The sequence below is a fragment of the Ursus arctos genome, unplaced genomic scaffold, assembly GCF_023065955.2.
Source record: "Ursus arctos isolate Adak ecotype North America unplaced genomic scaffold, UrsArc2.0 scaffold_8, whole genome shotgun sequence".
Taxonomy (NCBI): Eukaryota; Metazoa; Chordata; class Mammalia; order Carnivora; family Ursidae; genus Ursus; species Ursus arctos.
Window position 1 is genome coordinate 31,216,609 of NW_026623100.1, and position 15,793 is coordinate 31,232,401.

Here is a 15,793-nt window from a genome sequence, read left to right on the forward strand (position 1 = left end):
CTCTGCAGGCCAAGATTTGGGCTCATGCCCCAAAACCCAGCTTATTCCATCAGGGAATGATCCGGGCATTTCGGGTTCGATTTATTTACGTGTTCATCTCTTTCTTCCTTCTGGTATGCAGATCCACAAACTTCTTCCTTTTCCCCTAACAGTACCCAATACTGTGTGGGCCAACTTAATGGACATTGTTAATGGCCAAAAGGAAAAACATATTTAAATCTGTAAATCTGCATACGTGATAGGTATACCAACAGGGAAATTTCTTCTCTCTCGCCTTTTCTTGGTTAGGTCTTTAAAAATGTGCGTTTAGAAAATATTTTGCTAGTCCATAAAACTGAAATTAAAAGAGTTGCTCAGAAAGGAATGAGAACTGTTTCAATTTCTAACGAGCGATAGTAGGAGAAAAAAGAAGTCCTCTGCACAATTACCACTGATCTTCCAGGAGTTTCCTCTACTAGTTCAATTTTTCCAGTCAATTGACGTTTGAGAAAAATTTGACAGAAAACAGCTAGGTAGAGCACACACAGAGAAAAAAGTTACAAGTAAGAGAGTCAAATGTGTGTGTAGCTTCCGTAAGTGGACGTACTGCACACGTCTATCAATAACATAGGAGCTGTTTTCTCGGAACATTTAAAAGCTATGTTTAATAACATTTTAAACATTTGCCACCTTATGTCAGACCCATAATGTGAACACCAGTGTTTACCACTTTTTTGGCCATCACACGGTTGGGAGTGAACAGACTCATGGTCTAAGCTAGAATTGTCTTACTACTGATGAGCGAGTCTTCTTCGTAAGATTTGCTTTTTGCTCTCCCTCCAAATCCACAAAGAAGAAAATGACCTCAGAACGCTTTAATTCTCAAACAAATGCAGCACACATTCTTATGTAATTAATCTCCCCAAATTCTAAATTTGGCTTTCACATGCCTTGCTTGATTCTTTCTTTCCTCACAGGGCCCAGGCCATGGCACCTTTAACTCTCTGAATGGATAACTGAATGTGAAGTAAAGAACTTGTGTGTTTGCATGTGTGGACTCTAGAAAAGCCCATGAGAACTGACTGCCCAAGAGCCTTCTAGGCCACAAATGCAACACAATGTCTACTATCCACTCACCCATAGACTTAAGGCCTAACCTGAACTAGGGCTCCAGGAGTCACAGATCCCCTTCCTTTTCCGTGCAAACACTCTGGGTTCTCATTACAGGAAGGCATTGGGAAGGCCTGGCACTTTCTGGGCCCATTAGAATCCATTCTCCATTTCTGAGCCAACACGGATCAGACCAAAGCCATTTCACTAGTCAGAGGAAGGTGAAATCTGTCAAAACGTCATTGACATGGAAGTCCAGAACTTCTCTTTTCAGAGCAGAGTCTAAAAATCAACTGGGATCACCCCTTACTCTGAAACTGATTTCCTTTTCCCCTGCAGTCACTTGGTAATTGTTCTCTGTGGATGTTCTTGAAGTTCTGGCATCTACTCACCTAGCCCCTAGGCCTCTCCCTAATAAACCACAAATACAGGATGGCAGACAACTGCAATAAAAAAGACCTCAGAGCATTCCCACTGTCCCCCTAAGAATGCAAGGACAAGATGCGATACCTTCTATAAGGTCCTCGATTGCTTTCCTCACTCCCCTGTCAAAGGCTCGAGCATCAGCAGGGCTTTGGAAAGTAAGTCCAAACTTCCTATTGTCGACCTTCCAATGATGAAAGGTTGGGTTGGCTTTGGTGTAGACCAAGTCCTTTCTTACATAGCATTCCAATACCACCTAAAGGATTGAAACACACAGGCTGGTTACTTGTGAAGGAGTCGTGATGGTGTCTGGTTACCAAAAACTGAACTAGGAACCATCCATCATTGCTGGCAACTAATGAAAACCCTTCATTCCTGCCTTCTCGTATCTGCGAGTCTCGCTATCTTGAAAGAAGCCTTTGCTTGCCTCATGGACCATCTGTTCTTTGTTGACCCTGCCCCGTTCGCCTTTGGTGATCCTCACTGTACTAACCATCCTGGTTCTCAGTCATTTTCATTCCTCCCGCTCCTGCTGGGTGGGGGTGGGTACTATGCTGAGGGCCCAGGTCTTAGGGCTTTGCTCCGTTTCAGGTTTAATGCTTCTATGTCAGGGCCTTTGTTTTAATGGCTCTCAATCTTTCCTCCTCTGTCCTAATGGGTGTTTACCTGTCACCTCACATGCAACATGCTGAAAAAATTAACCTGTTTTCAAATTTCTGCCAACTTCCCATATCTAGCAATGCTGACCCTTCCCTGTTCACGCTCTCCAGGTCAAAATCTCCGTGGTTGTCTCTGTCTCCTCTGCTTCCCTATCTCCTGTATTACTGACCACCAGGTCCGCTTCATGTTTACTCCAACGCCTTCTAGATCAACCTCATTTCAGTTGCTCCCACCCTGATCTATTAAACTTTTATCTGGATTATTTGAACTATCTCCAAGTTTCTGGTGATCTAGTCCCAGAAATGCCTTTTACTACACTGTGACTTGGGAGTTGACTGTTTCAGACCGTTGATCTTATTACCTTTAAAATGGAAATAACACAGACACCAATGTGCTTGCAAAACACTGACTGAGAAACTTAACAGGATCACATTCATTGCCCAGGATACTCCCACCATCACATTTTACTCTTTTATTTACTCCAGTTCTTCCTGTGACCTTCACAATTTGGTACTTGATTTCACAGTATCTTCTAACAGTTTCAAGGGCATTAGCCTTGAGCCCCTAACCAGGCCGCAGAAGATCAAGATGTATTATAAAATCACTGCATGTCTAGCAGTGCTGTTGTTGATAACGATACCAGGGTTTAAGATCGCACAATCCAAGAAGCACCTGCTACCACGTGAATGTAAACGTCATTCTTTATTCATAAAAAACCTCCAAAATAGCGACAGTATTTATTCCTGCAGCTTTATTAGGTATACCAAGATGATTTTGCTAAGTTTTGATAACTTCGATCTGGTTCTGGCAAAGCTCCACATTCAACAAAATAAGATCTTATGAATTTTAGACTAAGCGAAGGGAAAGAGTAAAGCCTTGCCTAAATTAGTATAAATTCAAATTAGAGAATAACTTTAAATGCGTACAAGTTTCAAGAATAAATCTAAGCAAACAGAATTTAAGTACTGCCTAATAAATGGTCTCTGACTTAATAAACAGATGAGTATAATAGTCACATTGGTATATCAAATGGAGGTCGCCAACAGTTCACTTTATTCCATTGTATTGAAAGACGACAACGGTCCCCTCATACAGTTCTATTTATGATTAAATTGCTTATTATGGCCATTTTTCTCTAAGAATAGTACAACGATTAAATGTCAGCCCAGCCCCATTCCAAATTGGGGAAATCCAAATAACCAAGGCTTTAACCAACAAATGTTATCTATTTTAGAATTTAATAGTCTCAATTCAAAGTCTCAAAATAAACTTTTTCGTAAAAACAAAGACTTCCAGTTCCTCCATTTTTTTTTAAAGTAAACTCTACCTCAACGTGGGGCTCGAACTCATGACCCTGAGATCAAGAGTCTCGTGATGTAGCAACTGAACAAGCCAGGCGCCCCTCTCCATGTTTTTAGGGTGAAAAAATTAGTCTTTGGTTGATGTTTTTCCAAGTTTAAGATTCTCTCAACGGTAAATTTTCTTGGAGAAGTTATAAAATTCTTAGAAAAGTTCAGCCACCTAAGATAAGCAAGGAGAAGGGGATCGGGTACCATCTTTTCATGTCCTAGTAAACAAAACAACATCATTACATAGCTAAGTTTAATGACAAAAATCAAACAGGTATAAACCCTCTACTGAAGTCTAGCATTAACTTAAAACTTGAGACAGGCTTTAAAAAGATGATCTTTTAAAATGGGATGCATGGGGAGAAAAAAGGTGATTAAATATTCTCGTTAGAAGCTTTAAAAGAATCTACACCAGAAATACCTATTGCCAAAGATTTAAGGAAGCTACACAAATACACAAAGGCTCTGTTCTGGCTCATCTCTCCTTCCCCACCCTCAGTGCTTCTCCATTTCCAGAGTCAGCCACTGTCAGGACGGGGGACACAGAGCCAGGTCCCTTCCTGCAGCTTCTTTCTATATGCACCTAAGCTTGTGGGTGAGTGTTTAAACGTGGCCACACCTGTAACTGGCTCCGCAACTTGCCTTTTATTTTGCTTGAGAACACATGTCTTAGACATAGACACAGGAAAGTAAGAAGTTCCGTTTCATGGCTCAGTACGGATACGTTAGCATTACTCAGCCGTTCTCTGCACTACTGGGCGTTCAGGTTATTTCTCATCAGTCGCTTGTAGCGACAGTGCTGCAATGAACATCTTTATACACGATCTCAAATTTTGTTCTGCGAGCTTTTAGGAGCCCTCCCTCTCCACCCCGTCCTCGCTTCAGGGGGTCCACGATGGCAAAACTGTTTTCACAAAGTAAGACGGTTTTTGCCTTTTCATGGTGTTGGCATTTGTGGCGAGGGTGCAGAAGGCACAGTGAGTAAACCCGCGGTGCTGTGCGCTGTGCCACGCACGGAGGCAGCGAGCCGGCACCGAACTGCGCCGACCGCCAGACGCACCACGGCCACACGGGCCAAGTGGAAAAGGCCAGATTTATGTCGGACTGTCCTTGACGAAGCAGTCAACAGGTATTAAGTCTTGACCCCTGAACACACAGCTTTTACCCCGTGTGGTGAAATGACAAGCGCACATCACGGACTCTCGGTCTGCTTCTGCCTTCCCCCTGCTGTGATTCGTGGCTCTGGCTGAAGTATGGGAAGGAAGGTGGGCTTGGCACAGACGCAGAGATGGAGAGGAAGGCGCATCTCTGACAGCCTGGTCGCTTCTGCTGCGTATGGAAGAACGACGACGGTATCAGGGAAAAGGGCTTGTGCCACTTTCAGTCGTGACTTGAACAACTGCCTTTCCCACGGATCACCAGGTTTACTTGAAAGAACAACCGACAGATGAACTATGGTTATTCAGACCCGGGATTTGGCAGATACTTTCTTGAAAATGAACACAGCGAGCCTGTCACTTCAAGGAAAAACAACTGGAGGTATTGGTTGCCAATAATAAAATCTGAACTTTCCAGTGAAATCAGAATTTTGGACAGCATCCCAATACTTAACAACTTTTTTAATGATGTTAGTAGTGATGTTAAGAAATGTGATTTTTTTTTGATACTGCAGAATTACATGTATCAACATTTGGAAGATCTGCTGACCTTGGTAAACCATTACTTTTCAAGTGACATGATGTTAAAAAATCAGGATTGAGTAAAAGGTCCACTTAAAGTGAAAGATAAAAAGCAGATTTTAATGTAACAGAGTATGAAAAGTTCATTCATGTGGACTCGGATCACCCATTTCAGAAACTACTGCAAGCCGAGTTTCGGGGTGGTACCCAAGTACATCTACAATTACCTGAAAGGGCTATTAATACCGTTCTCCCTTTTGGAACTACTTATCTGTGTGAAGCTGGATCTTCCTCATACACTTCAACCAAAACAACAAACAGCAACAGCTTGAGAGGAGGAGTAGATATTAGAATCCAGCTATTTTCTATTAAGCCAGATATTAAAGAGATTTGCAAAAATATAAAGCAATGCCACTCTTTTCTCCAATGACTTTTTATTCTGGAAAATAGTTATATAGCGACTTGTCATAAATAATTTTTAAAATTTCAGTTTTAATTTCTAATACAGTAAAAATAAGTAGCTGTAACTCATAAAACAAAAGCCTTTTGGGGTCCTCAATACGTTTTTAGAGTGTAAAGGGCTCCTGAGACCAAAAATGTTTGAGAACCATTGCTTTCCTTAAATCTTTGTGTGCAAGCCTATCACTATTAGGATGGGGTTTAAATATGAAGCTGCCAGGTTAAAAAGTATGTGCACTTAAAGTGAAAATCCTGCCAAACTGCCAGAGAGCTCTAGCAGCTGGAACTCCACCAAGCGTGCACGTGTGCTCACAGACCTGCACGTGTACAATGAACGAAATGACCAACCTTTCAGAGTATGGGATTCATCTTCGTAGGGTGGTTTCTCATGGGATTTAAGGAGTCAACTTCTCTAGTTTATCTAAAATGATTCAACTCAGACATTTTACATTTACATATAATTTCTCAGGAAAACTTAATTGTCCCCAACTTAAAAAAAACTATCCAAATAATTTCTGAATGGATGTCTGGGACAGACCTTCCCCACAGAAACAATGGTAGCTCTGTTCACAGGCTTCAACATCTAATTCAAAGAATCACAAGAACCAATGTGCTAAATTCTAGAGCTGTACTACATCGGAAAAACGAGTGATAACACTGTTTCTATCAGAAAAAGCATGTCTGGTCCTAGCTGGAATACTAGCAACTCTGATATATCCATCCAAAAATGATCTCCACCCTCTCCTCACCAGTCCACCATTTAGAGAGGGGGTCCTTCAACAACCTACCCCATCTGTAGGCTCCCACGTGGGTTCATACCCCACAGTGGGGCAGGAGTGCTGCATTATGGAAGCTTGGAGGCCAAAGGAGGAGTCACCATATCTCCAAAGGGTGTGTGTGGGTGTGGGTGGGTGTGTACTGTGGGACAGGGCAGGGGGGATGAGGGTTAAGTACCACTGAGTAGAAGAGTCCAGAATTTCCCAGAGGGTGAGGGGTGGGGAGACGGAGAAGCACAACTGGGCATATGGGTGTGTGATTTCAGTTCAAGGGCATATAAAAGTCTAGAAGTGTAGAGTCACAGAATATAGAGGGGACAGGAAGAGAAACAGAGTGACTGAGAAACACGATAGGGGTTGGGGGGGGAGACGACGAGGGGACAAGGCACGTAATCCTTGTGCAATAGCAACAAATAACAGAAGCTGGTCCACAACCAGGACTGCCCTATTACCTTGCAGGAGTTAGTGTGAGGGGACCAGGTTTTGGCCTCACAATGAAATGGTTTCCAATGCTGGCTCTGCTAATGACCACGTGCCTAGACCGAGGAAATGGATCACTCCTTGGAGCACTGAGCTTCCCCACTGCAAAGTGGAGATAAAAGTATCTTCCTCTTTCAGAATGTTGCAGGAATTTAACTGAGGTTATTGACATAAAGGGCCCTGACCAAAATGGTAAAAGTTTACAATTATTATGCACAAGTCAGTGGTAAGATACAAGTTTATAAATATATTTCTAAAATGAAGGGGCTGGATGAGACAATCTAAAGGGGATGTTAGGTTGACATGGTCTACGACAAACCGTGAAAATGCTAAGAAAAAAGAGATCTAAAAAGATTTAACTGCTCAGGCAAGATAATTTGCTAACACAAAAATAATAAAAAAAGGGAAGAAGTGACAAAATATTCTATCAACTTTTGCTAGAAAAAGAACACTAACTAAAATAAAAAGGCAAGCAACAAATCATAAGGGTATTTGCAGTAAATATGCAGATGAAGATTAATATCTTTCTTATGTAAGAGGGCATGCATAGCAAGGAGAAAAATAAGGCCCCCAATAGATAAATAAGCAAAGGACACTGACAGATAATTTACAGTTATAGCTGTTTAACAAACAGAAAAACATTGATACCATTAGTAGTCAATAACATGATACCACTGTTACTCTGTCAAACTGGTAGAGACTTAAAAATCTAGGACTCCCCCATGTGTTAAAGGAAATTCTCATACACGCTGGTAGCAGTTCTTTGTACAAGTATCCGAAGTCATAAAAATCTGACCCCTAAATTATTCCAAGAAAATAGTAAATGTGGAAATGCAGGTAGGTCATGGGGGGGGGGATGGGGAAGGGAAAGAACCTTAACACTTACAATAACCCTAAGGAGATCATCAATAATGTTACATCAACCTGATACCAGCAATGTGGAAAATTTCTTACAAGAATGTTAAGGCAAAGCAAATGAGATACAAAGTTGTTGACAAACTCTGGTCAGAGCTATGTAAACATAAAAATATGCAGAGTAACAGGGTATCAAACACTGGTTCCAGGCCCTCCAGATGGGTCACTGAGGAGTCTTTCTGACTCTTCATTTTTTCAGTTATAATTATACAGACTACTGAAAGGACACAGTGATGTGACTAACTAAAGGGCTAGCACTGTACTTAGCACATGGTAGACATTAGCTAAATGGTAGTTATTTTACTTTTTATTGGTAGTGTGGTTACACCGCCTTTATTGTGATTATCTTGTAAATAAGAATGTTTTGATTATTTGACTAATATGTAGGGAATTTCCTGAATGGACACCCTTCTTAAAATGAGCTATGTTCTCCCTTCAAACTTTCATTCATTGCATTTTTGGAAATGAATCAAGTGTGAAAATAGCATTTCTGTTAATCTATATATAACATTTACAAATTGTTCTGTCTTATCTGTTTGGTGACTTTTTTAAACAGTAAGAAGTGGCTGCAAAAGAAGATTAAATTTGTACATTTAACTCATAAAACTCAACAGACACACTCACTGTTAAGGATCTCAAATTTAACACCGACAATTCCTGTGGTGTCTTTCTATTTTTCTCTGTTGAGATCCAACACGATCCTGCACATATTGAAGCAACGGTTGGCTTTTGCGTATTTACTCCATAATCAGGACAGAGAGGAGCGATGTTCTTCCAGGCTCAAGGCCATCAATTAAAAACAGGTTGGAACGTTCAATTTTTCTTCATCTCAGATTCCTTCCTAACTCAGAACTAGACATCCAAGTTCATTCATGAAAGTATACGTTACAAACTACCAGTGCTCCACTCGTAAAACAATAATGATCACTCTCCAAAGTCCGTATTTAATAAGCATGTAGGATTATTACAGACGTGTGATAACCACTACTTTTTCCAAACACGTTTTATTCATTAGTGTCTGAAACAAAAGCTACAGTATCTTTTAGATAAACAGTAGTTACAAGAAACTACACATCAGGTGACATGGTGCCTTTGCATTTGACCTTCTACCCTCCAAACCCTGACCTTTTACCCTCCATGCCCCATGAACAAACCCTACATTTTTTAAAAAACCCCGACTTCACAGCTTACTACCGTGTGATTCAAAACAAAGAACACGCTTTTGTTTTGAGTATCTTGTTCCAGTGACAGAAAGACAGCTTGGTTAATCAAGGACGCCAACAAGCCAGCCGAGTACACGACTTCTGAGCACCTGTGGTATACTGTGCGGGGTAGAAGTGCCTTCGCTGGGAAGCCAGGATTACGTTTGGCATTTGGCGTCAGCTCCAGAGTTCTAACTTCTGAAGCTTTCATAACAGTGTGAAGTCAGAGAAATAAGGGGAGGGAAAAACAACAACAACAACAACAACAATAACCAAACCTATGAGAAGAGGGCTACGATTAAACAATAAAGAAATCGGTCATTGCTGATTTAACCCATGCGTTGCATGTCTGCCATTACCAGTTTGTCTTTCTGTCGTTCACCATGGATGAGAAAGCCGCTTCGTCCATTGCCTTCGGGGTGCATGACCTTACAGACCCCCACGCGACTGATCCCGCCTCCTTCCTGTGGGAACCATCCCCCGCTGGAGTCATCTCTGGTCATAACCACAGCCTTGACACGCACAATATAGCTGTCACTAAAACGACAACAAGAAGAACGGGGCATGACAATGGTCTGGTAGCTGCAGGACACGTTTCATAATGCAAGACGACCACCAGCCGGCACTTTTCTAGACTCATCAAAAGAAAATCTATGCCTGGCAGCAACCTTAAAAGGTGGCACTTCTCAAATTTGAGGGAGAAAAAAACAAAACACTTAAACTAAATACACTGCAAAAGTACATTTTTAAAAACGATACCCAGTAATTTAAAAATATTTTTGTCTTTGAAGATGTATGCAGGCATGACATTCTCTAGTTCCTGGGTGTAAGTATTAATAAAAAAAAGTGAATGAGCTAATTGCTGTAATTTGTTATCTCTAAGTTAGGAAAGACAAACCTATGAACTTTAGAGGATATTACAGTTTCAACCCTTAAAACTTAGTTCACAATGAATGAATGACCTAGGCTTAACATTTTATAAAGCTAAGAATCTTCTGATTTAGCACAAGAACAGGATAATTCCCTTCCAAATCGCAAATTCACCATGCAATCGTGTATGTAGGTGGGAAAAGATTTCAGTTCCAATACCCTTTACACATGTGTAGCCTTCTGTTTATGATTTTATTTTTTCCAGTCTAAACTTCAATTTCGCAATAAGTTCTTTTGCACATTTGCCAAAAATCCTCTTTCTTCTCCAGAGACCAACTCTAGCTCTTTTCATTCTTCATCACTTTTGGGGAAACGTATTTGGGTTTTTCAGCAAGGCCATTTGAATTCTCATTTGCTGTTTTCTTTCTTTGGATAGAATTCATTTTTTACTCATTCAAACATATATTCTCATCTTCTACAGGCCAGGCGCTGTGCCAGATTCTAGAGAAACAAAGATGTAGAGTAACACAGAACCCCCTCTTTCCTTGGGAGTCAGAGAGGAGCCCCCCCCTTTCCTCACTCTAGCCAGAGTCCGGCCCATGCCATCTCCAGTCCACCAGAGACCATTTAGACAGTCCCTCTCCCCTACACACCTGCTCAACGCATTCACCCGGATTTTCCATGACTCCCTGTGGCTCAACTTCTACTCCCCTCCATGGTGTCCCCCTGCTCCCTCTTACTTCCTCATCCCTTCCTCAGATCATTCCTCTCATTTTGAAAACTGGTAAAATACATAGGCGATAACATGTACCATTTTAACCATACAATTCTGTGGCACTAAGTACGCGGACACTGCTCTACAACTCTCACCACCATCCATGTCGGGACCTTTTTCATGTTCCCAGACCGAAACTCCATACCCATTAAACACTACCCCCGCCCCTGCGGTTCTCCCCTCTGCCCAGCCCCTGCGATCACCCTTCTACTTTCTGTCTCTGTGATTTTGACTGCTGTTTTCGCTTTCTGAACCTGGATGGAAATGTGTCCTGGGGCGGGGCTTCTGGGGCTCACTGACACAGGGCCACTCTCGCTCTCCTGCAGCCCTCCTTGCTGAGCCTCGATGTGGGACAAGGTAGTCACCTCTGCCGAAGGCTACTGGCACGCGCTCCAGTTTCTCTGAAGCTCCCAAGCCTGACCATGCCACCACCACCCTCCTCTTCAATCTTCTACAGACCTCTGGGCTCCATCCCTTCCCTTACTCCTGGAAGACACGGGCAAATGGGCCCACTGTCCCTCCATCTCTCCGCGATGATCCCCACTGTAATACTTGGTAATTCCCTTATTCACACAGAGGATCCGTGCAATTCCCTGGCCTCTCAGTTTCTGGGACTCTTCCCCAATGTCCTTGTCTTACACCCAACCTTAGGTACCCCACCTAGGTCACACCCGTGACCTTGCCATTACTAATATCTTTTTTTTTTAATTTATTTTTTTTTAATAATGATTTTTTATTATATTATGTTAGTCACCATACAGTACATCCCCGGTTTTCGATGTAAGGCTCGATGATTCATTAGTTGTGTATAACACCCAGTGCACCATGCAATATGTGCCCTCCTTACTACCCATCACCGGTCTATCCCTTTCCCCCACCCCCCTCCCCTCTGTAGCCCTCAGTTTGTTTCTCATAGTCCATAGTCTCTCATGTTTCATTCCCCCTTCTGATTACCCCCCCTTTCTTTATCCCTTTCTTCCCCTACTGATCATTCTAGTTCTTATGTTCCATAGATGAGAGAAATCATATGATAGTTGTCTTTCTCTGCTTGACTTATTTCACTTAGCATTATCTCCTCCAGTGCCGTCCATGTTGTAGCAAATGTTGAGAACTTGTTCTTTCTGATTGCTGAGTAATATTCCATTGTATATGGACCACAACTTCTTAATCCAGTCATCTGTTGCAGGGCATCTCGGCTCCTTCCACGATTTAGCTATTGTGGACACTGCTGCTATGAACATTGGGGTGCATATGGCCCTTCGCCATTACTAATATCTGCACCACCTCCTTCACCTCAATTCTAAGAAGCCTGCTCTCCAGCTGCCACTTCCCAACTTTGCAGCTCGCTCCCTCCACATTCCTACAAGTTTTCACCCCAATGGGACCAACCATCTATCGCTCTGACCCCCTCCCCCCATCCTTCATGTTCTCACTTGATTCACTACTCAACTTAAGCTCCACAGTCTATCACGACACGCTTTTGTACAAAAACATAACACGTTGCCCTCTCTTTCTTCACCGTGATGCCCGGTGAAACCCCAACCCTGGTGAAATTCTACCACCTCCTTAACTCCATGCCCCACCCAGGCCGTTGAACAGGACTTTGTTCATAGGTCTAGTTTTAAAGTCACTAACCTCAAATGGGCTTGTAGGCAGCCCCCAGCATGCTGCTACATTTCCCCGATCCGTCCCCAAGAAGATTATTTCACGGGCCCACCCACCCTGTCTCTCTCAGATGACGGATGAGCTTGCCTGAATTTCCCTGGGAAGAGAGGCAAAGCCAGAAGGGGTCTTGCACCTGTGCCCACTAGCATGCCTACTACTCTGTACCAGGACACTCTGCCTCTCCTCCTTTAACGATGGCGAAAACCACCCATAACCAAGCCAGGGCCAACAACTCCACTTAACATTCTTCGAGGTGCTCATAGTGCCCAAATTCACATGTCTACCCAGACCTCTTCCCTGAGCTTCAGATCACTAAAATCAACTGCCTATGTGATTTCTCTCCCCGGGCGTCTGATAGCCATCTCAATCAGCATGTTTCAGACTGAACTCTTAATTCTCAATACCTTTTTATCCTACTGGTTCTCCCTTCGAAATATAGCCAGAATCCACTTTCTATCACCCTCCACCGACACAGCCATCACCTCTCAGACTACTGCAACCGTCTCCTAACGGGCCTTCCTACTTCCACACTCGCCCAACTTTCTAAGAAAATACAAAGGTGAGTCAGATTATGATACTCTATTCAAACAAGGCATCTAATAAGCCTCCTACATTTAGTAAAAATGAAACTTAAGCCCTTATCACTCTCCTCCTTGCTTATTCTACTTCAGTCCCATTACCCCTGTCCTCCACATTAAGCACACTATGACCTCAGGGCCCTTGCACTTGCTATTCCCCCTTCTCTCCCCCCACACTAACTCAGTTCATTTCCTTATTTCTCAGGTCTCTGCCCAAGGTTATTTCATCAGAGAAGATTCTCTGTCCACTTTATATAAAGTAGCACCCTCCAATCTTCTTAAATCTTCTCATCCTTCTTTATCTTTCTACATGCTACTAAAACAACACCTGGCGTATTTGCCCACTTTTCCCAACTAGAATGTAAACTCCATAGAAGCAGGGCCTTTGCCCTTTTTGTTCACTGCGACATCCCTAGAACCTACAGCAGTGTTTTACATGTGGTGGGCTGCAGCATTAATGGGTTAAATACATGATATTTATAAACAGGTTTTTAAAAAGTTACTTAGAGCTAACAAAATCTCTGAGAAAAAAATAAAGCGTTCAACACGCATTTGCTTATGAGCCACAATAGCTTAGGATAGGATAAAGATTTCATTAACAAGAAAACTAAATCTAATAATCCCACGGTTTCTATCATTAATCCAGTCATCTCATGATTCAAACCCATATTCCTTTAGATCACGGAGATCAGGAACATTTGATAACATTTGTTTAGATTAGTTACACACAGAGAGGTTGAGAAGATACGTTTCTCCGCCATGTCCCACTCGGCCCCCAGGATTTGTAACTCTCCAGCATGAAGCACAGCTTTCTCAGATCTTCTTTGAGTGTACAATGGGTTCATCCCATAGGAAATGGCCAAGGTGAATAACTGAAACTCTACACACCTCTTGTTAGAACATGCTTTTTCCTTTTTTTGTGTTGCAGCTGTCTGCTCTTCTCCCTTCCATTGAGGGAATTAAGTAAACACGAAAAAGGGAAGTTTGCAAGACTTATGATGATGCCATAAACTCACTTCCAAAAAGTATTCATTTATTGAAGATTTTTAAAAATACCCCACCCCTTGGCTTCTAGACTACAGGGGCTGCTAATTTTGGTCTCTGCTTGCAGTCTGCCACATCCGCCTTCTTGCCCTAATTCCTCCTATGCCCCTTCCCAAGAGCACGGACTCCTCTGTGATGGGGTGTGTGTGCTAGGGGCGGGGGAGCAGAACTCCCCACATCTCCTCTGGCAACAACCCCATCAAGCCAGCATTCACTGAGGCATCTGGCTATTTAAAACAAGGCAGGGGGATAAAGTGTTGCACTCAAAGCTGTGAAGGATGTCTGGATAATCCAGCTGCATGGCCGCAGGCCAACCGCTTCCTATCTGTGGTGTATTTATGTTACTCGGCCTGTCACCCCACCCAGAGCAGAAACGACAGTGTACTCTACTACCAAAAAGGTATACGGGAGGAAAACTCCCTTCCCACCTTCCCTCTGTCTCTTTCTGGAAAGAATTAAACAACACGTCTAAGCCAGATGTTGGGTTTGTTTGGGGGAGGATGGGACAGGAAGGGCAAGGGCAGGATAGTTTTTTAATTTGCACAAGGAAAATGGTGCTGGGTAGGCTTCAGAAGAAATTCAAAAAATGCTATTATTGTCAAAAATAACAAAACTTAAAATGCTTCTGCAAGCAGCAACTTCTAAACTGGTGTAACTCATTCGGACCCGGTAAAGCTTCACATGCAGATCTGATCACCAACTGAATGGAGCCCTAATGTCTGAACTTGAGCTAAACTGCCCCCAAAGCCTCAATGTCATTACATATGGGATTTGACTACCCCCCCCCAATAATATCACATTCTTTCAGTGCATTAGGAGTAAAAAAGTGGCTTCTATGAATTCAACTGGAGACCTGCCATTTAAATGTGGTTTCTTTAAGGAAAAAGCTTTGCATTCCGAACACGTGGGCTTATCTATAAAAATGAGACTTGTTCTGTGATCACTCAATGTGCAAAAGAGGGAGGTGACATCCTATGGCAGGATGGGGAGGAGAGTAGGAACAATTTCAAAACTAGATTTTTACTTGGGGGTAGTGATTCCAAGGGGGCACAGCAGGGTTTGGATCTTTGGCTTTTATGTTCTAAGTTCTCTTCCAGATTCAAAGCAGGCCCTGTCTGGACCACGTTACAGAAGTAAAGGAAGTAAACAAAGAAACTGCAGAAAATGGTGAGGAGGCAGCCCGGTTGGTAAGTGTCATTCAGAGCCAGACAGGCTCAGCAGCGCTCTGACCTCAGTAGCTGAAGAATCCTCTTGTGGATCTTCAGATTTCCTCATCTGCCAAAACCAGAGGGGATCTACCCTGCTGGGATGTCCTGAGGGTTAAAAGCCGTGCTAGAGGTCAAGTACTTGATACAGAGAAGTTTGGTAAGTTGTAGGCATCATAATTATTTTTGCTGAAGGTCCGACTCTGATTACAAAACAGGTCCTTTAAAGAACAGCTCCTCTGGCCACTAAGGATTGGGTTTCCAGATGGCCGGCCTCTTTTCAGCTGGCAGAGAGCAGAGTAGCAGGGAGGCTGTCAGGCCCTTGACAACAGAAGAAAATCCCAAACAGACCTCCAGCAATTACCAACACAAGTCAGATTTATAAAAACCTGGTTTGAGCCTACCTTTCAGGCACACCTGTAGAGGAAAATAATTCCATCTGCTATCTGTGAACTGGCCCTGTGCTCTTGCCCTTCCCCCCTGGGCTCCGGGGATGGAGACTGGAACTTTTACATCCCCCACACAAACTTCCCGGCCCCCTCCTCAGGGCCCCGCCTCATCTGATTACAGGGCTCCTTTCTCTCTCCATTCTGCTAAATATCGCTGCTTGCTTCCTTTCCGCTC

At 42.9% G+C, this 15,793-nt stretch overlaps 1 protein-coding gene across 2 annotated transcripts in view; it reads right to left on the reverse strand.

Moving 5' to 3' along the window:
- Window positions 1-15,793, reverse strand: part of SPRED2 (sprouty related EVH1 domain containing 2) — a 110,967-nt gene that overhangs the window by 20,729 nt on the left and 74,445 nt on the right. For both annotated transcript variants that reach the window (XM_057309403.1, XM_026484455.4), the window contains 2 exons: window positions 9,392-9,569; window positions 1,600-1,768 (listed from right to left, as the gene is read on the reverse strand). In XM_057309403.1, the coding sequence (XP_057165386.1) occupies window positions 1,600-1,768; window positions 9,392-9,569 (347 nt within the window). The remainder of the gene's footprint in view (window positions 1-1,599; window positions 1,769-9,391; window positions 9,570-15,793) is intronic.